This window comes from Toxoplasma gondii, chromosome II (assembly GCF_000006565.2).
Source record: "Toxoplasma gondii ME49 chromosome II, whole genome shotgun sequence".
NCBI lineage: Eukaryota > Apicomplexa > Conoidasida > Eucoccidiorida > Sarcocystidae > Toxoplasma > Toxoplasma gondii.
Genome location: NC_031469.1, coordinates 1,578,653 through 1,600,423, shown reverse-complemented (window position 1 = coordinate 1,600,423; position 21,771 = coordinate 1,578,653). Strand labels below are relative to the sequence as shown.

General features: G+C 53.0%; 3 protein-coding genes across 3 annotated transcripts; 2 read left to right on the top strand and 1 right to left on the bottom strand.

The window, feature by feature from the left end:
- The first annotated feature begins 72 nt into the window (after positions 1 to 72).
- On the top strand, positions 73 to 8,888 carry TGME49_297180 (hypothetical protein). The gene is made up of 7 exons (XM_018782304.1): positions 73 to 2,434; positions 3,228 to 3,631; positions 4,472 to 4,610; positions 5,472 to 5,646; positions 6,234 to 6,311; positions 6,875 to 7,606; positions 8,144 to 8,888. The coding sequence occupies exons 1-7, from the start codon at positions 1,651 to 1,653 to the stop codon at positions 8,445 to 8,447; spliced, it is 2,616 nt and encodes an 871-aa protein (XP_018638346.1). The 5' UTR covers positions 73 to 1,650; the 3' UTR covers positions 8,448 to 8,888.
- Positions 8,889 to 9,789: 901 nt separating this feature from the next.
- Positions 9,790 to 14,179, bottom strand: TGME49_297170 (50S ribosomal protein L17, putative). The gene is made up of 6 exons (XM_002371106.2): positions 13,519 to 14,179; positions 13,165 to 13,271; positions 12,610 to 12,793; positions 11,970 to 12,072; positions 11,273 to 11,359; positions 9,790 to 10,678 (listed from the first exon to the last, which is right to left on the bottom strand). Exons 1-6 carry the CDS (start codon positions 13,617 to 13,619, stop codon positions 10,517 to 10,519), a joined length of 744 nt encoding a protein of 247 aa, XP_002371147.1. The 5' UTR covers positions 13,620 to 14,179; the 3' UTR covers positions 9,790 to 10,516.
- Positions 14,180 to 16,239: 2,060 nt separating this feature from the next.
- TGME49_297160 (hypothetical protein) lies at positions 16,240 to 21,475 on the top strand. The gene is made up of 5 exons (XM_002371105.2): positions 16,240 to 17,899; positions 18,247 to 18,353; positions 18,790 to 18,921; positions 19,284 to 19,376; positions 20,405 to 21,475. The coding sequence occupies exons 1-5, from the start codon at positions 17,058 to 17,060 to the stop codon at positions 20,923 to 20,925; spliced, it is 1,695 nt and encodes a 564-aa protein (XP_002371146.1). The 5' UTR covers positions 16,240 to 17,057; the 3' UTR covers positions 20,926 to 21,475.
- Positions 21,476 to 21,771: the final 296 nt, after the last annotated feature.

Genomic DNA, 21,771 nt, shown 5'->3' with positions numbered 1-21,771 from the left:
GGAGCGGCACGGCGGACGGCCAGGCGACGCGATACTTTTTCGACGCGTTTCTCGCCTTTTTCCATGGATTTCTCGTCTTCCTTCTCGCGTTTCCCTCCCTTTCCTCTCTTCTTGACCGCGTGCTCGGGGTCCTTTGTGCAACACACCGTCGCTGAGAACTGAATTTGCCCGCAGCTGCCGAGAGAAACGCGACTGACTCTTCTCTGGCCGCCGGCCCGCCGCGAGCACATTTTTAGTGTGCGTGGCGAGAGGCGCAGGACTCTCTTGGTCGAGAGATCTCCTCGCTTTTTTTCCTGCGAAACATGTCCGCTTTTCCTTCTCCTTCCTCGCGGCTTTCCTTTTCTCTTCCAGCTTTTCTGTGGCGTCTTCTCTCAAAAACGCGCCCGGTCAAGGACCTCGCTCTCTTCGTTCCCGGGCGAACGTCGAGGTCGAGGCAGGAGAGAGCGGCAAAAGAAGAGCTCCTGCCCGACACAGCGAGCGCGGTCTTGTCCACGCTGTCGAGTTTCTCGACTTCCTGATCCGTGCGTCCTGCGTCTTTCTGCGATTCATCTGCTCCGCAGAGTTGCTCTTTTCTTTCTCGCTCGGGCGAAGGTTTTCTTCGCGCGTTTCGTGCAGCAATCGAAGAAACGCGAGGTCGCTTGTCGTCCGGCAGTCGAGAGTCAAGTGGAGGCGCGCTCGTCTCGACGTCGCGATTCTGCTTCACCGCGACAGCTCGCAGTTTGCGTTTTCGGAAGGCCTTCCTCCCCTCATTTTCTCTTCACCTCTGCTGCCTCGGTGTGCGGTGAGAGTGGAAAAGCGAAGGCCCCGTCTCTGTGCGTTGTCCCCGAGAGCGAGCGCGTCTGCCTCAGGCCAGGCTGGCCAGCGATTCGTCAAGGTTCGATTTTCAAGCCATCGTTTTCATCCTTCCTCCCTGTCCTTTCTTCGTTCCCCACTCGGTTCTTCCTTCTCTTCTTCCTGTGGTCACTTCCTCTTCCAGCCTTCCTCATCTGCGACCGCACCCTTCTCGCTCCGGAGTCGAAAAATTGAGAGTCTTCTCCGGACCAAACGGCTTGTTTCTCTTTCCTCACTCGTCTCCATTCCCTGGCTGAATCCTTTTCTCTTCCCCTTTGCTCCCCATTCTTCCTTCCAAGCTCCTTCGCCAGTTCTCTTTCTTTCTTGCTCCTTGCTCCTTAACTCCTTCTCCGCTCAACTCTTCTTCTCTACCGCGTTCTTCTCTCTCGACTGCCGTCTCGTCACCTTCATCCTCTCTCCTTTTCTCCATCGTCTGTCATTTTCACTCCTTCTTCGCTTCCTTGCCTTCCCCGCCTCCCCCTCCTGTCTTTCTTCTTTCTACTCTTCTTCCCCACGCGTTTCGCCTCCTTTCTCTCCTTCCTTTTTTCCTTTTTTCCTTCTGTCGGTTCGTCCTTCCTCCCCTCTCTTTCGTCGTTACGCCCCTCTCTTTCGTCCTTCGTCCCCTAGCTTCACCTCCTTCGACCTGCTGCTCTCCTCTGCACTCCCCTGTTCCTCGTCGCGCTTTTCTCTTCACTCTTTCGCCTCTGTTCACTTCCCCTTGCCTCCCCACTGCTGCGGATCGCTCGCCTCTCTCCGCTCCGATCTTCGCCTGTGTTCTTTCTCCTCCGATCTTCGCCTGTCCTCTCCTTCGCCGCCTCGATGTCTCGCGAGCGTCTGGGGCCTTCGCGGCTGGGTCGTCACACCCCAGCGGCTGCGTCTGCTCGCGGAGACCCCCGCCTGCTCGTGGAGGCAGAGACGCCGACCGACCGCGGACGCATCGTCAAGGCGAGTCTGCACACACAGGGTGACGTGGAGTTCCTGGAGGGGCGTTTGCGAGACAAGGTTTGCGTCGACAAATGGGTGACTGTCCAGGAGCGCGCGTCACCCGCGGAAGGCAAACGCGAGTCGGAAGGCAAACGCGAGTCGGAAGGCAGACGCGAGTCGCCGCGCATGACCTCGACCAGCGCAGGACTGGAGCCAGCAGAAGCATGGAGAGAAGATATCTTCGGCAAAGAAGAGAGGTACGACATGGCTCGCTTCGACGAAGAAGACGCGTCCGCTGAAGACGCGGTCCGAACCGCGCCGCGGCCTTCGCCGCAGAGACAGTTTCAGGTCAGACACAAAGTCACAGTGGAAGGCGTCGTCCCCACCAGCGCCTCTGTGCGCATGCAGCGACGTCTTGCGCAGAGGCGGGGGAAGCGGTTCTTTTCCACGGACGAGGGATTGTACTGGCAGAAACTGCAGAGAAGCAAGCCGCAGAAGTCCAGAGAGGATGCATTGAAATTCGTCGCCACGTTCATGCAAGAGGGGGAGCTCCTCGTCAACTCTGTCTCGATGGAAGAAGATCCGAGCGTCAGACTTCGGAGACTCGCTGCCCTCCGCCTTCTCCGAAACTCCCCCGCCGACCGAGTCCCCGGATCGATCAGCGGACGCCTCCTCATTCGTGAGAAAAAAGCCTCTGGAGAAATCGAAAACGAGCGAAGAACAAGGGAAAAAAGCGACAAGCGGATAGGGGGTCACCTTGAGCACCACACAGACGCAGAAAGGGAGCACCAACGGGAGGCAGAAACCTAGACACGAACGCGGGATACACAGCAAAGAAAAGAAAGGTCGCGGGGAGCCGGGGAGAAGAGAAGGAATTCCGAGGAGCACCAAGACGAACTTTTTGGGCAGAAAACGAACTCTGGAGGGAGCACAAGATAAGAAAACGAGAGAGGAACACCACACACCTAGGAGAAGCAGCTAGAGGACATGTACACGAAGAAACGTCACGTCGAAGAATCGCGGAACGCACTCAAGGACAAGAAGCAGACGCAACGAGGAAAATGTAGAAAGAAAAGGGAGACTAAGGAAGGCCCAGTTTGTGAGGAAGAAGACTCGCAAGCCCATTGGAAAAAGCTTTTACTCTCGAAAACCGAAGAAAACGACCCGTCGTTGTTTTACCTTTCTTCCTATGTCGACGCTTGGAAACGCAGTCACAAACACAGCTGTTCCTCTTCTGTTCGTCTTTGGATCTCCGGCAGAACCTGCGACTCGTTTTACGTTTCGTTCCTCTTTTTCTCGGTGGACCGCCTCGCCTTGTCCTTGAACGCGCGCAGGACACGATGCCTGGGAGTGTCTGTCGACTGTGATGAGTTCAGTCTCCCGAGAGCCTGCGCCTTTTGCGTTCGATGGACCTGCACCCTCCAGACAGCTCCTCGGCGCGCATCCGACTTGTTTGCCCTTTTTTGCTGCAGCGTACGACCATGCAGACGTTCGCGAACTGCTTCGGGTGAGTAGCTTCTGCAGTGGAGAGGCGTGGAGAGTGCTCGAGGAGATTCGCCGCCTCCTCGTTCTCCGCAAAGGGCGCCTGTTTCTGGCCTCCGACCGGAACGCCACGGCCAGTCGTCACTGCCTGGCCTTTCTCGCCTCGCTGAAGAAAAACCTGGAAGCTGCTGCGAGGAACCTCGTCAGGCAAGGTCGTCTCCGGCGCCCAAGCGCTCGTCTCCAACAGAGCGAAGGTCGAAAAAGAGCTCCAACTCTCGACAGAGACGAAGCATGGGAGAGGCGGGAGGGCCTCGTCCGAGAGATCCGCCGCACGCTGTCTCTCGCGGCGGCCTACAGCACCAAAGGCAAGAAGCAGCCTGTGGTGTACATACAGGTGAGGCCCGGGTCTCACCGGCGCGGGGCAGAGATGTCGCAGACGGTGTCGAGAAACTCTGGAGGTTTGGAGGTTTGCGGGAGAAAGAGACGCTCGGAGGGCTGCGCCTGCGTTCCGTCGCTGCCGCATGCAAAGGAAAAGGGCAGTGTGCCACAGATACGCGTCTGTCGTGGAGACGCTCGACTGCGAAGAAACAGCGAGAGCAAACGACATGTCAACCACACGAGAGAACCGGAGCAGCATCACTTCCAGCTGTGACTCTTGGACAGGAAAAACGAGTTGGTCGTAAACAGCTAACGTCTTTCTGTATATAATTTGCTCGGAATGACGAACAGAACCCACAGTCGCCTCTTCTTCCATTTGATCTTCAGAAAGAGAAGAAGGAGATTCCACGATTTCTTCCTTCAAAGTGCATCTAGCAAAGCGAGACGAAACGCCGAGAGCTGTGTTGATTCATTCTGAAGTGTGATGGTCGCTCGCGAAGTCTGTACGAGTTCTCTGGAGTCTCTCGACTTTGTTCTCCCTCCCGTTTCCAGTGAACCGTCTTGCAACACCGCAGACTAGCATTCGTTGTTCAGGCGCGAAGCGAAGGGAAGTTGCGAAAGGGTGACGAATGGCGTGAGTGAGGCAGTCCGTCCGATCGACAGCCTGCTCGTGAGGAGGAGCCTCGAACTCTTCGTGCCAACCGAGCAGCGAAGCAAGGGCGCCTGGCGCCGGCAGTACTTCTTTCTGTTCGTCAGGAGGTCCACATCTCACTGTCGATTCTTGCTCTCCATACAACGCGCACCGCCGCGCGCCGGGGGAAACGACGTGCATGCACCTTGTCTCTGCTGTTCTCAGCTCGCGGCTCTGAAGCCGTCGATCGTGGCGGACTTCCTCACTCCTGCCGAAGTGGCGGTGATCCTCACGGAAGTCTTCCAGAATCTCTGGACAAAGTTCGTCGAGTACTCGCTGCGACGCAGAGTGAGGGTCTCCACAGGTGCGTCATCTGACAAGAGCGAAAGGGGATGAATCGCGCTTTTAGCAGCTTCGCTTTGCGATCGAAAGAACCTACGAAGGCTCCCCCAGTCTCTGCGCGGCCGCGGTTTGGTTTCCACCTTCAGACGCAGCCGCCTGAACTCGAGAAACAGCAAGACAAACGTCAGAGGTGATGTGAAGAGACTCTTTCGGAATGTCTCGGATCAACGCTGCAGTGTCTCTAGGAGAGTTTATGGACGCGCGTTCTGCATCGCTTCTTCGTGTGTGGGAGGCGAACCTGGAACTCGAGACAGAAAACAAGAATGTCACTTCAAAGTGTCTCTCTGTTTTCTCTGCCTGCTGGCTTTGCTCTCTGCTGACTCTTCCATGTTTCGTGAAACGGAGGGTGCGAATGATCCATCGCACTCAAGCAGACGGAGCGTTCGCGGGAGACGAGAGACGAAGAACAGAAGAGAGAAACGCTGCGTTCCTGGTAGCTCTCGCAGTCAGGATTCGTCTGGGTAGTGACTTTGTTCTGAAGCGAGGAAGGACGAGATTCGAGATCCAGAAACGTCTTTCTCGCACTCGTCTTCCTTCTCTGAATTCTCAGGTCTTCTGTGATGCGTCGTGTGAGCATGGTTACACACCGAGACCGCTTTAAACGTTTCTGTTTTTCTACGTTCGTCTGTTGGGTTGGGCCTTTCAAGGCTCTTTGCGATCCCCGTCGGCCCATCTCTTCCTTTTTTCCTCTCCTACCTTTCTAACTTCGCGTTCATCTTCCTCTCTGTGCTTCCTTGATCTTCTTTTTTCGACTCGCATTCTTCACGGTTTCTCGTGCGTCTCTTTCTCTCTCTCTCGCCGTACCTGCTCTGTTCTTGTGCAGCTGCTCTGGTTTTGGATTTCTCTGGGTTAACTGAGTTCGAGCTTGCCTCCAGTGCGTCGCATTTCCTGCTCTCGAGTCTCCGAGACGTCGTCCGCGCCTTCGCTCCTCTTTTGATCAAGAAAATCATCTTCTACAACAGCGCGAAGGCTGGCGAGTTCCTCTGGGAAGCCCTGCGGTGCGTCTCGGCCTTGTCCGCATGCCGGTTTCTTTTCTGTCTTTGCTTTCCGCCAGCACTCACGTTATCCGAGGGTGTGCATGCGTGGAAACGTCACGTTGCAGTTGGCGCTCGTGCGTAACGCGATTCGGTCCTCCTCGCGAGGGCAGAGATGCGCCCAGCGTGTACAAAAACACCGAGCCAAATCGAGACAAATCAAGAAAAACGAGAAACGTCGCCACCTGTGTCTTCTCGAAGAAAGCGACTCCGTTCAAAGACGTTCAGCGCCTCCAGGGGATCTCTGCGTGGAACATCTAAGCCGTCCAGAACGACCTCCGTCTGCGCCATATAAGCAGAGGCAAACATATGAATGCATTTTAAAAAAATATATATATGTATATATACATAAATACGAATATATGTAACTGAATCCAGAAGTCGACGCATGCGTGAAGACATGCATATACATAAATAGGCATGTATCGAGATGTTTGAATGAGGTGATGTTTTTCGATCCAGTCAGTGGAGAATCGCCTTCGTGAATGTCTTTACAGAAAACAGCTGTGGGCTGTGACGCGAGACGCTGCGCTGCGCGACTGTGCGTACAGGCCTGGAGTCGAGCACTCCTGCTTCTTCTCCTTCTGCTCCTCAGAGGAGGACCTCGAGACGGAGATTGAAAGTGAACGGTAAACCCGGAGACATGAACGAAGGGAAGCAAGAGGCCGGAGGGGAAGGGAGAAGAAAAAGGAGAACGCGGAACCAACGAAGGCAGAAAAGGAATACGGCAGACAGAACGGCCTTCATTACCAAAAGACAACGTACCAGAGCCGCGGACTTCTTCAAAAGGCGTTTTTCCTCCAAGATGCTTGCGCGATAAGGCGCAGCGTCTTGGCTGTCTGATGCTTGTCGTGTGTCTGCGTTTTTTGTCGCGTTCTCCCGTCTTCGTAGTCATTTTCTCTTCCGTCCTTTTCTGCTTCGTTCCTTTCCCTTTTCGCGCTTCTCACCCTTCATTTGGAAACTTGTAGACAGACAGAAGTCTGGCCTTGCACTTCGTCTTGGTAGAGTTTTGCTCGTGTCTTCCTCAACATCTGTGCGGCGTCTCCTCCGCGACTCGTCTTCTGCTGCTCTGCGCTTCTTTTCCCTGTTTTCTCGCCGTCTTCTCCCTCGGCTTCCCTTTCTCCGTGCCTCCGTCCACTGTCCCCTCCGCCGCCTGCATGTCTGCAGTCCGTTTTTCTACTCTCTTTTCCAGGACAATGGTTTACCATACCACGGGTCTCGCTAACGACATGTCTCTCATCGCGCACCGCTGTCCGCTCTATGCGCTCTACGGACCGCCACTGCCTCCTCCAGACTCGCTCTTTCCTCTCCGAGCTCCCGGGTTTCTGCCTGCGTCCGCGCCGGCTTCGGCCCTGCAGAAGTCGCCGTTGTCGCGTCCGAAAGCCGGTGCCTTTCGCCAGCTTTTCGCGCTGCTAGGCGCCGCTCGCGTCCGCCTTGTGCCCACGGCGGAGGACGCGGAGACCGGGGGGTCGAACCTCCCCCGCGCTCCGTTTTTCCGGACAGCTGGAGAGAGTCGAGAGCGCGAGAACGCAGGACTCGCGCGCGGCGGAGAGGAAGACGAAGAGACCGAGACGCTGCGGCGCGGGGACGAGGAGATCCAGAAGACCTGCCGAGAAGAAGAAGCGAAGTTCTGGCGAGGCATGAACTGTTTCCATGACCTCGTCGTCGAGGCGGCGAGAGCGAAGCGCATTGCGGAGCGTGAGCGCCAGGCGGACGTCGTAGAGAGTGCCAGGCAGACGAGGCCTGCGGAGGCGAAGCCTGACGAAGCCGACGAGGACGCAGAAGAGCTCGACTTGGACAGTGTGGACGTCATCGACCCAGATGCAAACTTGGGGCCTTCGGAGGAAAGTCTCGAGTGTGCCGCAGCTGCAGTGGCGCAGGACGGGGACCGAGTCGACCTTGGAAAGTCTCACGCGGAACGCAGGTAGGAAGTCCGGAGAAACAGACGCAGACATATATGCGAAGAAACAGGGACAGCACGCTTGTGTTTGAGATACACCTGGAGGAAAAAGTCAAACGCGAAACTCAAACACGAAACTCAAACGCAGTCTCCCGCGTGTACTGTCAAGCCGAAAACACATGTAACAGAATGTACATGTTGTGCCCCTATGTGTATATACATATATATATATATATATATATATACATATATATATACATATATGTATATATTCATCTCGTGACCCTATACATTCCATATATATATATATATATATGCAAGATGAACGTTGTGCCTCTGTACATATATATAAATATATGTATGCGCATTCACGCATAAGTAGATTTGAATGTTTCAGCCAGATTTTAGATTGTTTGTCGTCACGTCTTTGTGTGTGTACAGTTTTCTGTCTGTGTTAAATCATCTGTATTTTATCGCTTTCGTTCTTCGTGTAGTTTCGGCGTCCAGGCCTCCGTGGTGTCTGCATGCATTTGAGGCGCGCGATGTGTATTCTTTGTTCAGCTTCGAACGCATCTTCACGGCGCAGGGAGATCTCGAGGAGACCCTGGAGGGGATAGGGTCTCCGTTTGAAAACGCATGGGAGAGAAGCGTTCAAGAAGCTTTCGATGCAAGTGTGAAAGCGATTCGAGAAGAGCACTTGCCTCTCTCCGCTGCGCGCGTTGAGCTGCCTCGCGTCTCTCGGCCAGCCAGGACCTTCCCCACCCCCCTCGACCGCGTTTTCCGCCGTCCGCTGTATTTACACCTCAGCGCAGAGGCCGGTGGCAACTGGGAACGGGAGCTCTTGGGCGCCGACAGAGCGAAGTGACAGGAGGCGCAGGAACAGTCACGAGAGCGGAAGTGGACTGAAGCGAAGAGTGGAAGTCGCTGGAAGAGGGAGAGGAAAGGGGAACATCAGAGTAGAGCAGGCGTCTGTGTATACTTGAGGGAACGAGGAATCGGTTCGCGCACACCGAAGCGAAAGCATTTGTTGAATTTCCGTGCTCCCGCCTCTTTTGTTGAAAATGCAGCTGCATCATGTCTCAACGCCGAATCGAAAGCATTCACCCTTCTTTTGTGTGTCTCTGGGTGACATCCCGACCGTGGTGGGTCGGACTGAATTCTCAACCGCGTATGACCAGTGTCCTCGCTCCTCTGCTTGCTTGTGGGGAACGTGGACATGTTCTCTTCAAACGATGCGTTCTCTGTCTCCTCGCGAAAACGACAACGACTTTCAGGTCTTTCATTTCCAAGTTCACTGAAAAACGAAGCCCAAACCGGTTCCCGAGCGCGACTGCCTGTGCACTTGGAGTTTTGCGGTGTTGAGGTTTTGCCGCTCCTCTCTTGTTGCCACGGTCTCCTGAAAGGCGTCAGCCATCAACGAGGGAATCGTGAGGTGCAGCATGCATGCAGGTATTGCCTGTTCAACTCTATACGCTCGGCGATCCGCTCTCCGGAGCAGTCTTCAGGAAGCTGACGTCGATCTTCACACTCTCACGCAACTGTCCACCTCTCAGCGTAGCTGCTCTCTCACACCGTGCAGTAAGGTGACCTTAATCTTACTCTTGGCAAACGTAGGTTCACCGCAGCGGTTCTTCGCTCCCGTACAATGAAGTAATGACCTTAATTCTACTCTTCGCAAACGTAGGTTCACCGCAGCGGTTCTTCGCTCCCGTACAATGAAGTAATGACCTTAATTCTACTCTTGGCAAACGTAGGTTCACCGCAGCGGTTCTTCGCTCCCGTACAATGAAGTAATGACCTTAATTCTACTCTTGGCAAACGTAGGTTCACCGCAGCGGTTCTTCGCTCCCGTACAATGAAGTGATGGCCTTAACCCTACTCTTGGCAAACGTAGGTTCACCGCAGCGGTTCTTCGCTCCCGTACAATGAAGTAATGACCTTAATTCTACTCTTGGCAAACGTAGGTTCACCGCAGCGGTTCTTCGCTCCCGTACAATGAAGTAATGACCTTAATTCTACTCTTCGCAAACGTAGGTTCACCGCAGCGGTTCTTCGCTCCCGTACAATGAAGTAATGACCTTAATTTTACTCTTGGAAAACGTAAGTTCACAAAAGAGTCGCAGCGCGCAGACACGCGAATGGGATCTCCTCGACCCGGCGCCTGGCGCTTGCATGCGGTGAGAATTGGTTTTGCCAGAACTTTTTTTGCCGCCATCGTCAACGCACAGACATTTTCCAAGGCTCGTCGACAGCCTTGCGTCGTTCGCGGTTTCTTCAGTGAAAGAGCATGCGACATTCTCCGAACCTCGTTTGCGCATGGCACGAAAGCGTTTCCTTTCACCACATGTGCAAAGAAGCACAAACTCGCAAGGCCGTCGCTGCTTGAGAAGAATGGAGACACTAAAAAGAACGGAACCGTGCGAGAGAGAGAAAAAACGGAGGCAGGAAGAGAAAAAGAGGGACCTAGAAAGAACGAGGAAAAGGGAGAGAGACGACAAGGGAACAAAAGACACCTCGAAACAACAGGGGAGAAGGCGGGAGACCGACTCAAGACAGCAGAAGAGAAAAAGCTCTAACGAATGCGCTCTGAGTCCATTCACAGATGCATGCAGAAACAACAAATTGTTTCTCGCCGTCGTACCGCCAGGGAGAGAACGCACCTTCCTCACCCCTGCGCGGAATCGCGACTGCAGCCTGTTTCTTTCGAACTGAGACATATCTCAGAACGTCCGTTTCGGCCGCAAGGCTGGCAGACATCGTTCGCTTCCCTTTCGTTCCAGTGCAACGACGCTTCAGCGAGCAGGCCGGAGACCGACGGGGGAAACGAAGGGGAGAGGGGAGAACTGGCAGAGAAGAGTAGGGAGAGCAAGAGGAAAGAAAAGAGCGAGGAGAACAGGAGAACCTGGAGAGCGGGGGAAAGAACTTGTCTCTGCGTTAAGGCCTGAACCGCTTGAAGACGTAACGCTGCTTTCTGTACCTCTCTGTCGGAGGCGGCAAATCGACGAAGAACGGTTCCAGCGCTCTCTTCGGCGCCGCCACCATTTTGTACGGCGAGGGCGAGTCTGCTTTCTCTTCTTCGCTGTCGCTCTCCTCCCACTGCGAACAGAAAACACACGAAGGAGAAGAACCGACGGGTGGAGTCCTCGTAGACGCAAGCGCGAAAAGGAGAAAACGGGGACGAGACCGGTCTTCACGCTCTCGACGGCCCGAAGAGCCTCAGAGAAAGTGGGCGTGCATGCGTTGCCAGCGCGAGCCGCAGTCGGCAGAACCGGTCTGCATGCGAGGACTCCCCGGCGACAGCCGAAGGAGAAGCGTCGGACAGCGAACGCCTGCGCAAGGAAGAAAACTGTCTCTGTCTCCATTTCTGTGTCCTCGCCCCGTCTCTGCAGCATGCGACGACGAAGAAGGGCGTCTCCGGCAAGGAGCGAAGCGACGAAATGTGCGAGGAAATCCCTTCGGAGGCACACCAGAAACGAGGGAAAGAGTCACGAAAGAACAGAGAAGAAGAAGAAGCAGTCTGAAGTGGAGAGAAGTCCAAACAGAAAGAAGAGAAACGAAGGGAGAAGAGAGGATGTTGAGTCGCGGAAGTGAACGCGGACCACAGAGACAGGGAGGACGCGGAACGGGATGCCCGAAAACTCTGAAAATCAAAGACAACTGGATTCACAGTCCCGAACGAGAAAACCGAACCTCTGCAGCAGAAGGACGCCTGAGCGCGTTAATGTCCGAAATGACGTCGCCCGTCTCTTCGTCGATCAGACCGAGTTTCTTCGCGTGCTGTACATGTACACCGGAACAGAAGAGCCGAGACCGCAGGCCATGAAAGAAAAAAGGCGCCGGCTGCCTGGACAGCTGCAGACGCGCTGATTCGTTCCCCTCACCTCGCTGCGGCTGACAAGAAATAGAGAGGATTCCTCCCGCCTCATCGTGCGGTCGACAACACACAAGGGCGTATTTTAAGACAAAGAGAAAAAAGAGCTCGAACGGCTCCCCGCGGAACGTCCCCCGTTTCCTTCTCGCTCTCATCGTCGCTTCGACATGCCTACCACCCTCTCATCGATCCTCCATCTCGACTCTCTGCGCCTCCTCAGCCGCCCTCTCCTCTGTTCTCGCCTGCCTTCCGGGCGCATGGCAAAGCATGAGGAAACAAGAGAGCACACAGGTGCACTCGAAAAACCTAGCACGCGCATGCACGCATGATTGCTAGATAGATGCATGCACCGCCTCGACGGCAGCGCATGCAGGATCGCTACAGGCAAGCGTGCAACGCACCGATGTTAGCGCATGCAGAGTCCGTACACAAGCGCATGCAGAGTCCGTACACAAGCGCATGCAGATTCACACGAAGAACGAAGTTCATGCGGCAGCATGGGTGAAGTTGACCTACGTTCCACCACTGCCTCCGACCGCGGCGAGTAGCTTGCATCTCCTCCCAAATTGCTTGCTTTCTCTCGAAACCCACAGGACGCGCAGGGCGAATTTCGCCAGGTCTGAAAAAACACAAAAACGCGAATGTTCAGAAGCAGCAACTCCCTGCTAAATATGTGTTAACATTCATGTATATATATATATATATATAGTTGTGTATAGATATAGATTTATATATAATATATATATATATATGCATTTATTTATGTACAAGCGTTGCTATGGAGATGTGAATGCATTCACATAGCAACACACACGGGTGTACCAAGAAGCATAAATATATATATATATATATATATATATATATATATATATATACAGACGTACATAGATTTGTCTATGCATGTATATACATATATATATATATAAATGTATTTGTTTGCATGCATGTGCTTGATTACTTTTGCAGGTATATGTATACAGATACGCATATACATATATGTATATATATATATATATATGTATATATCACTGCTGGATATCGTTTATTCTGGCAGGAGGAGAGGCCGTCGGATCGGATCGTGTTGTCTGCCGGTGGCGGACGTGTACGTCCGCGCGAGATTTTCACAGCTGGTCTGTTCCTCTACGTTTCTTCTCACCGGTCGACGAACTCGAGGTAGGCCATGGGAGCCGCGTCGCGCATGCGGAGACGGTGTTGATTAACCACCCGAGTGTAGAAGAATGGACGATTGGCGTAGAGGGGACAGAGCTCGTGGAACAACTTTCGTCTGGCCGCCGGAGTGAAGATCATGCTCTCCACGATCAGAGAAGACTCTGGAGTGTCTGCAGAGAAGGGCAAGCAAGAAGCGACGAGACCGCGGAAGGAGAAAGACGTAGAGGGTTGTGGTCGAGCAGCGAGTCGCGGAAAGAAGAGACGAAGCCAGCAGGCACAACGGGCGTTCTCCAGACGCAGAAAAAGGCGACCGGGAAGCACAGAGAGGGGGGGTGACGAAGCCCGGCGAGAGCAAGAGAGAAAACGAGGCAAAAAAAGGAATGCAAGCAAAGGAAGAGATGATAGAGAAAGGCGAGGGAGATAAAGAAAAGGGAGAGACCGATAAAAAGGGAGAGAAACAAGAGGCAGATAAAGAGAAGAAGGAAGAGACCGATGAGGACGAGAAGAGAAAAGAGAGACGAAAGTGTATTTTGACGCCTACTTTGTTTTGCAAAGTGAACAAGTTCTTCGGCGTACTGTTGGAGTTCATGGGCTCGTGGTAGCGTTAACTCGAGACGATCGGATCGAACAAGCTGGTCCAACTGAGTTCTGAAGAGAATGGAAACAAGAGGGGAAGCGCCAAGTGAAGAAAAAAGCAGGAGGAAAAATAAGTCGAGGAAGCTCCAAGAAAGTGCCACGACGCAGAAACGCTTTTCTGCATTGTGCGTCTGAACCGCATGCGCACAAGAGACGACGAGGACGCCACAGCGCCGAAGCAGAGGCGGAAGGCAATGAGACAGAGAGAGAGAGAGAAGCGAAAGAAGGAACACACTAAAAAGCAGAAATGAAGACGTACTTGAGCATGTTCCACTGGTGGTGAGGCTGGCCTGGCAAGCGCCGATGGGGCCTCCGCTGGACGCCTTTGTTGAGGAAGTTGACAACTTTACTCCACCCCATATTGTCCCGAGCCGAGAACAAGTGAAAAAAACGAGACAGTCGAGCGGAGACTCCTGCCCCGTTGCTTATGTGCGGTGTATGTACACCGCGCGACTCCGCGCGCTTTCACGGTTGGTGAGGCCCGAGTGTACATACACCTCACTTTTTCTAGGCGGGCTCTTTCCGTCAACCCCACTCTCCCCAATCGAGCAAGTGCACGATCGCTGTTTCAGAGCTGAAGAAAGAGAAAAAATCCAGTGCACCGGACGTAAGAGATGCAGGCGACAGCAGAGCGAAGGAGACCGGACAGTCCTCCGCTGCCGCACAAGTACGGAAGAAGCTGCGGTTGCAGACACAAGGAAACTCAGCAAAAAAGAAGCCACACAGACAAAAAGCGAGAGAAGAAACAGAAGAATGCAGAAGAAAAATGCCTGCAGATGCGACAGTGCGTTTCGGAGACACAACGGACTTGAAAACGAGCGGGGCCTGAGCGCTAGGAAGCGGGGCGTCAAACAGAGAAAATGAGAAAAAGGGTGCCTCAGGAAAACAAAAACATGAACTAGTGAAAAAGAAGAAAGGCGAAGCCAATTTACTTTTTTTACGTCGTCTTCAGATGCAAAGTCTCTCCACCGCATGCAAAAAAATTCGCGGCGTGTGCTCGTTGCAGAGAGCGGCTTTCGAGACAACAACTCTCTCGCCTCTCCTGTCTCTCTGGGGAGTTCCCTGTTTACTATACTCATTTCCCCTCTTTCTGAATATCTCTCTTTACTTTGAGAGTTCTGTGCATGCATCTGTTATTTCCCTTTTTTCGAAGATCTTCTTATTTCGACAGTTTTGTGCATACACATATCTCGGTATGTGCATATTCTGGCATATGAGCCGACCGGCACCCAGTAGCATTGACTGTACTTGTGTTTTTTCGTGGAAACCTGTCGGAGTAACTACGCAACGTTTGAATTCCATTTGCTGCTGCTATTTTCTTGTCTTTCGTTGGATGAAAAGTGCCTTATCTCTCTCCGTTTTTCAGCCTGTAGGAACGGTGTCGATTTCTTTCGGTTTTCAACAGACAGCCCTGACGCGCGGTGAGCATACCGAAAAAAATGATCGAGGGAAAGCAACACATTCTCTAGAAGCGAAAGGATGAGTTCCACAAAAGAACACTGGGGACTCTGAGGGCAGAAAATTCTCGTTGTTCGTGCAAGTCGAAACTGACTTTCGTGGAGTGGACCGCGCTGTAGAGCAGAGTAGAAGCACCGGAAAGACGGAAACAAGGTTTACCTTCGAAAACTAGAAAAAGAGAAATAAGGGTGGGAAGTCTGCGCTTGCAATCGCGTCGTGGGAGTCCTATACTCTTTTGCCGGTGCGCGACCTAGCACCGTCCGTTTGCCCTCATTGGCCCTCATTTCGTGTTCGCTGAAATGGTGTACACTCAGCGACAACAAGCGAGGTGGGAAGACACATAGGGTGGAAACATCATGCGCGTACTGGTTGATGGACAACGGGAAAGTTGAGAGCTGTTCGGATGTCTGGTGGAGATTCGGTTTACGACAGAAGCGAAAAGGAGGTGCTGTCTCGTCTGAAGAAGCGGACGAAATGACAACAGTGCATCAGGAGTTGCTCCCAGCCTCCACACAGTTTCATGTGACAGATGAAGACCATCTCACTGACCTGTTCCAGAGGGGGAACAGTAACTTAGAGCGCCTAACTAGACCAGGCGAAACAAACCAACAAGGGCTCGTCTATTCTGTAGAAAGCATCAGGAGACTACCACAATGGATATGAGTTCTGTACAGATGTCAACTGTCTTTGGTGCGGCCACACACTCCAGTCTTTTTCCTCCCGTCAGAACCGTCATCTTATCCCTCTTCTGGACACTGGGTGTGCACGTAGCTCCAAACGTTTTTAGCTGAACACTGAAATGCGCGATGTCGCTACAGAAAACAAAAGAGCACCGCTCTCTTGCCCCGTCTGAGGGGAACTTGGATTGTATTTTCCCTTCTAACAGCGTTCTGTGAATGGTCATGCCAACAACACAGCCTTCTGTCGAGGAGCTAGTTTGTATCTCGAAAAAGGGAATTCGGAATCAGCGATTTCGTTCTTTCAAGGAAGCTGCCGACCGACCCTCATCCGCGAACAAAGAAGGTGTCTGTCCTCTCAGAGGGGCGCATTTTCAAGAGAACGTAATAGTGTTCCGCTGGAGTCGCACCTGAAATACAGTGTGTTTCTAATGAGATCACAATTGCGTTACGGCGTGTTTCTCTGGAACCATCCTCGCGAAGTGATGTGCGTTTCTAGAATCCCAATTGCAAAATAGCATGCTTGCCTAGACTTCCCGATGAGAGTCCGATGTTTTCCCTTGTAGCCCCGACTACTAGATATTTTTTCCCTGTAACTCCCAACTGCACCATAAAATGAGTCGGTTTCCTCTCTCGAACCTCGACTTCAAAACGCTGCTTTTTGCCGTGTGGTACCCAAAAGAAAGCGACGCGCCTGTGCGCTTGCAGAGAGGCTGACTAGCAGAAAACCCTTGACACGCGCTTCGAAGCTTGGGAGAGTGGCTTCCGAGACTGTCGCTGTCCAGATGAAACATGCAGCGGAGAAGCCTGTGGTGTGTGCACTTCGTCGTCGCTGACGGGCGTTCATTGAGAAGAATTAGTTCCCTTTTTGGCAGTGTTGATGTAAATCACGAGATTCCAAGCTGCCGTGGGCTACAAAAACAAAGGCCCCGTTCTGGTGGACTAGTGCATGTACCGTTGTAGGGTCGGAACTTCCCCTGTTTCAAATCAAACTGAGTGTCCGATCCTCGACCGTTGTACGCTGGTTTTGGCGAACAGAGGCAGAGGCCGCGAGCGTTTCTCTCGCAGGTTTTTGAGAGTTTTTGACTGGGTCCGCGGTCTTTCCGGGTACGGGGCTGCGTGTGTGTGGTGAATCGACGGCGTGTGTTTGGCTTTTGGCTCTGTGAGAGAGTTTTCTCGTGCGTGTGCAGTTTGTGCACATCCCAGACATCTTGCGAAACGCAGCGACTCGTGGGAAAACGCAAACAACAGTCAGAACACCCGAGGCCACTCCCATCTAGGTTCCGGCACGCGAGCGATTTTCGCGATCTGGACTGCGAGTTTTTCGCGAGTAGACGCGCACGAGTTCGCGAGGGAAATGGTCTGTTGTGACCAGTTGTCTTTTGAGCCGCAAAGAAGGAAACACACTCTCAAGCTGGTCGATTCTCGCAGTCTGCGTTTTGGACGGTCCTGAAAAAAAAGTCCAAACGGATACTGAACCCAGTTGCCCTTCAAGTGTATCGACACCTCACACACGCGCTTTACGTGACCTTTTCGCGCGTGCGTCCACGCGTGTGCCGGCAGAACCTTCTCGGGGCTTACCTTTTTCCCGGTCGTTTTATCCACTTGTTTCTCCTCTTTCCTAGATATTTCGCCTCATTTCCTTTTCCGTGTTCGCTCGAAAATGCCGCCGGTCCTGCCTCGAGGGGGGCTCCTGCCCGCTTCTGCAGCCGCCGCAGTGTTGCGCGCGGCACAGCTGGACTGCGCCGCGGCTCTGACTCTGCCAGTCGCGAGTTCTGTCGAGCGATTTTCGAGGTTTTCCGAGGGACTAGGCGAGGTCCATGCACTCTCCAGGCTGCGTGCATCTTTGCTTTTCTACGGCGGCGCGCCGCCGTCGTCTGCAGGTGTTCGTTCCGCAGCCCGCCGCGAAGAGCAAGTTCAGCGCCTGCGGCACTTGCTGGTTCAACGCCGGCAGCTGAGCTCGTCCCAGCCGCTGACCGCGCCGTCGACTCCAACGAAAGCCTCGCGGTCGCCGTCCTCCACCGGCGCCTCAAGTTCTGAGGGCAAAGCGAGCAACCCGTCAGACGGCACAGCAGCGGGTGGTGTCGACGGCAGCTTCGTCGGAAAGGCCGAGGGGTCCCCCGCACAAGTGAATTCGCCCGAGACCAGCGAACTGAAGCACTCGAAGACCGGCGCGGCTGGGAATCCTGCGTTGCCCTTCGAGGCGCAGACACCCGAAGAAGACGCCGCCCACGACAACGCCTCCATTCTGTATCCGATGCCCGCCCGCGGCGCCAGTTCAGACCTGCGTTCCGGGACGATGAGTTCAGATGAGGCTACAAAGGCAGAGGCGAAGCGCGCGAGCCAAGACCCCGGACCCAAGAAAAGTTCCACCGTCTTCAACACAATAGCCAGCGTCGGACTGTTCGCGACGGGCGCCGGACTGATTCTCTGGGGACTCGGAGGTGGCACCTGGCTCATCACACAAAATAGTCAGCCCGCCACTGTCACCTGGGACTTCGTCAAGTAAGCGAAAAGATCCGCGAAACCCACGCGCTGAGAGGATCACAGAACGGGAAACAATGAGAGACCGAGACTGCAGTGGAAAGTTGACGCCCTTTGCTCTCAGAGAGGAGAATGAGGCTATCAGGCGCGGTGAAGGAGGCCCAACTCTAAGTGCGTAGAAACCATTCTTCGTTTGTAGGTTCTCGTGAGCAGGGGAAGGCATGCAGCAGCTTCTTTTAAGACGTAGAACCCGAGACCTGCGCATCTGCCTTGTCACCGCAATCTGTTGGAAGCAGATAAGAGGTTCTCTGTGTCAGAACAGACTGCATGCATGTTCGATTCACCTGTTTCTCTTTTGCTTTTCGCAGGGAAGACCCTCGAGTCATTGAGGTCATGGGCACAGGCTTCCAGCGTGACTGTTGGTGGGGCGGCTACGAACACGACGACAGCGCGCGTGTGAAGCTGAGGCTGACAGGTGCGCAAGGGAATGTCTTTCAGATACGCGTCTCACTCTCGTCCTTATGGAAGCGCTTTCACAGTGATATCGAGAGACAGATCTACACATCCAAATACGGAAGGGGGCACCGTGATTTGAATACAACATACAAATTTACAGGCAGATTCATTCCTTCGTCCTCCCGTGTCTGCTTCCCTGGGTACCTTTCACGGGGGCGCTTCCACATGTGACGAATCACGAAAGAGACAAATAGAGGAAGCAGAGGGGATGGTCTCAACACTTCATTCGTCTCTGCTTACAAAGAACGGTTCGTCCATGTCCCTCGCATGCTGACAAGACGTGCGTCTGGTTGGAGAGAGCAAGATATTAATGCAGCCACAGAGAGAAAATTATTCGAACACGAGTGAGTACATGCGTTTGTTTTATGGGTCTGTTTCCCTGTCTTGCTCTTTAGGCAAAGACGGACAGAAGGGCATCGTGGTGTGTGACCTATCTCGCGAGTCGAAGAAGGACCCGTGGAAAATCATGGTTCTCAACTTTATGCGGATCGACGACAAACAGAGCGGTCCCCAGCCGGGGAAGACAGGTAGGAATTTTCTTTTTTGTTCTTTTTCTTGCCATCGCAGTTCCACCTCGAAACTGTGGCGAATGCGGGAGACCACGTCCTTAACAGAGATGGCACGGAAAAGTCACCACGAGGACTGGGGACCTCTGTACTACGTGAGGTGTAGAGACAACTGCATGCACGGCACTTGGAGCAGAGAGAGACACGCCTCAGGTGACGAACCAGGAGGAAGCCAATCTGTGCAGTTCGTACAGACAAAAAACATTAGAAGGGAGACTATTTAGAAAAAAGATATTTGTACAGTTTGCACACAAATGCTTGTTTCAGAATCGATGCTGGATTCCCACCCTGGCTTTGTTTTTGTTTTCTCTCTCTTGCTTCAGATAAAGAACACATGGAGGAAGTCATGACCTCCGCGATCGCTCTTTACCCTCCCCAGCCTGACCGCAAGAAGCAAGCAGAGCAGTTTGCTTCCGGTGCGTGAGCTCTTTCTCTCTTGTCTCTTCGACACGTTTAAGTGAAAAGTCATCCAAGGCGCCTCTCCTTCCACACAGCAGTCGATACAGCTGGGGATCGAGAGTTCGATTTACACGTATTCAGTTTTTTAATACTAGAGAAAGAGGCACGTATGCATATTCATCTACCAGCACAGATGTAAGTGTAGAGAACTGTTTCGTTTTTTTAAGCGCTGCATGCGGAAGCATCAAGGTGTTTTTCTTTTGCATGCCATTTGACCTGGAAACAGGCCAATTGGTTACAGTTCTCACTTTCGTCTCGGACCTGGAACGTTGTCCACTACAGAGCCTGTTGAACCGATTTTTGAATCTCTGGATGCATCGCTGTATGTATTTGGGCTAGAGAAGAAGGTCTGTCTGTTTGCGTGTGGGGGCTGTTTAGTTCGTCTCTCGCGTAGATTCTTCTTTATCGGATTCCGTAGCTACGTTGCCTGTCGCTGGTCATGTCTGTCAGACCGAAGAGAGACAGAAGCTATGAAAGCATCCCCGATGTCTTCTTTGTCGTTTCTCGGGCGCATGCGCGCAGGAGCTTCTTCGTCCGTGCCTCAACCTAAGAAGTGCGTCTGCGTGGCTCGTGCCTTTTGTGTGTACGCTTCGCCATGCGTTGTTTAGTGTACAAAATGTAATCTCGTTTCCGAGGGCTAGTCGCTCACAAAAGAACGAGTGCGGTGGACATGCGCGAGTTTTCTTATTTGTGTCGACGAGGGATGTGTCTGTGTGTGTTTTTATCGGTTTATCCACGCTGTGGACCAGGGCGCTTAACCTGTTTCTGAAGGGGAACAGAGGGAAGAAGCCGTTCTCGGCGACGACGCACGCGCATGCGTCGCGAAGTATGCGTATGTGCCTGTTTCTCGGCAGTGCGCACTCTGGTCTGTTTGTTTGACTTGATTTTTTTGGAAAACGGTTTTCTCTTTATCCTCGTTGAGGGCCGCCTTTCTCAAGAAGAATCCCAGTTGTTTCTCTTTCTCGCGTGTTTGGTGCTACCTCAGGGACAGCGGTTGATTACGCAGCGCTGATGAAAGCGAAGAGCGACCGGCCGTGGGAGGAGGTCGAGGCTCAAAGCAGCGACAGCCAGGCTTCTGACTTTTTGGGGAGGCACGGCCATCATCGTCTGCCGCCCAGGCCGCTGGGCGGTGCGGCGGAGGGTCAGCCAAAGCTGGGAGAGACGGCACAGGCCGCGGCGAATGACGCAACGAAAGCACAAGAGCCGAAGGAGCGTGAAGAAAAGGATCAGAGGGGAATGGAGAAGGCAGAAGCGGTGAAGGGGTCGCCGCACAAAGAGCATGGGAAGAAGAATGACGAGACGAAAGAATCGTACAGTCGCAGGTCGTCTGTTGTCGGTGAAGAGACCTCTGTCGGCATTATGGGCCGAGGAAGAGAGAATCCGAAGATTCCGCTTATGGCTAGTCGAGACTTCGAGAAGACCTACGCGGCGAGAGACCCCTCCGAAAAAGCACACATTTTCATCAAGGGTGAGTACGAGTACAACACGAAACGCGACCGACCCTAGGAGATGTTGAGGGATTTCGGAACGAGAACGAAATAGAAGACACAAAAGGAGAGAGAGCAGTTGAGAAGGGAAGCCAGAGTTCGGTGAGTTCGGAGAGACATAACGATTAAAAACACAGAGACACAAAAGAGAGAACACGCAGTTTGGTCCACGTGCAGCGACCGTAGGACCGCGAGGCATGCCGAACGCGGTGGTCGTGATGTATGTTGCACAGTCGGGCGTTTACTTTTTTTTGAGTGTTTATGTGTCTGTCGTGAATGTAGTGAAAAAAAGCTTGTCAAGGCATGGCGTGGGTGTGCCGAGTGTAAATACGTGAAGAGGGCGACAACCGTTTCGTTTCCCGTTTTTTTTCATAGTTGGTGATTTCCATGTAGTGCGTGTGGACTTTCGGGCAATCGTTTTGCTTTTTTTCATCAGTAGTCTTGGTTTTCTGTGTAGAGGCGAGAGAGAACGTGAATGGCGCTCCCGCCTAGAAATGGTAGTCAGTCCACTTTTTCTAGAGCAACGGTAGAGCAAAGCCTCAAACGATCGAAGTGAAAATCCAGATTTCCGGTCGGCAAGATTGACTTCGTCAGATACCTCGTAGATGGAGACAAACAGTTATGGATATCTAGCGAAAGAGATTCCGGTTCCAACTGCACGAAATCCAGGGGGACCCAGCGCACACTTGAAAAACCCGCATTTGTGTACAAGCTGTGCAAAGATCATATTCCCTTTGAGCTACTTTGGAATTTGAACTCTTTGTTGTTAGTTTATACGAATAGATGGATCAGCCTCTTCTTTTTAGCCTGACACTTGATAAGTAAGCAGAAGGACACGTCCCACGACAAGTGCGTATAGATAATT

Excerpts from the sequence above, each read along its gene's own strand:
- TGME49_297170 (XM_002371106.2), bottom strand. The coding sequence starts at position 13,619 with ATGGGGTGGAGTAAAGTTGTCAACTTCCTCAACAAAGGCGTCCAGCGG. Across the intron at positions 12,794-13,164 it reads TGTTCACTTTGCAAAACAAA|ACACTCCAGAGTCTTCTCTG; the intron begins GTAGGCGTCAAA and ends CCTTCTCTGCAG. Across the intron at positions 10,679-11,272 it reads GGCGTCCTTCTGCTGCAGAG|TGGGAGGAGAGCGACAGCGA; the intron begins GTTCGGTTTTCT and ends TTCTGTTCGCAG.
- TGME49_297160 (XM_002371105.2), top strand. The coding sequence starts at position 17,058 with ATGCCGCCGGTCCTGCCTCGAGGGGGGCTCCTGCCCGCTTCTGCAGCC. Across the intron at positions 18,354-18,789 it reads TGTGAAGCTGAGGCTGACAG|GCAAAGACGGACAGAAGGGC; the intron begins GTGCGCAAGGGA and ends CTTGCTCTTTAG. Across the intron at positions 19,377-20,404 it reads AGCAGAGCAGTTTGCTTCCG|GGACAGCGGTTGATTACGCA; the intron begins GTGCGTGAGCTC and ends GTGCTACCTCAG.
- TGME49_297180 (XM_018782304.1), top strand. The coding sequence starts at position 1,651 with ATGTCTCGCGAGCGTCTGGGGCCTTCGCGGCTGGGTCGTCACACCCCA. Across the intron at positions 2,435-3,227 it reads CAGCGGACGCCTCCTCATTC|CGTACGACCATGCAGACGTT; the intron begins GTGAGAAAAAAG and ends TTTTTGCTGCAG. Across the intron at positions 6,312-6,874 it reads ACGGAGATTGAAAGTGAACG|GACAATGGTTTACCATACCA; the intron begins GTAAACCCGGAG and ends TCTCTTTTCCAG.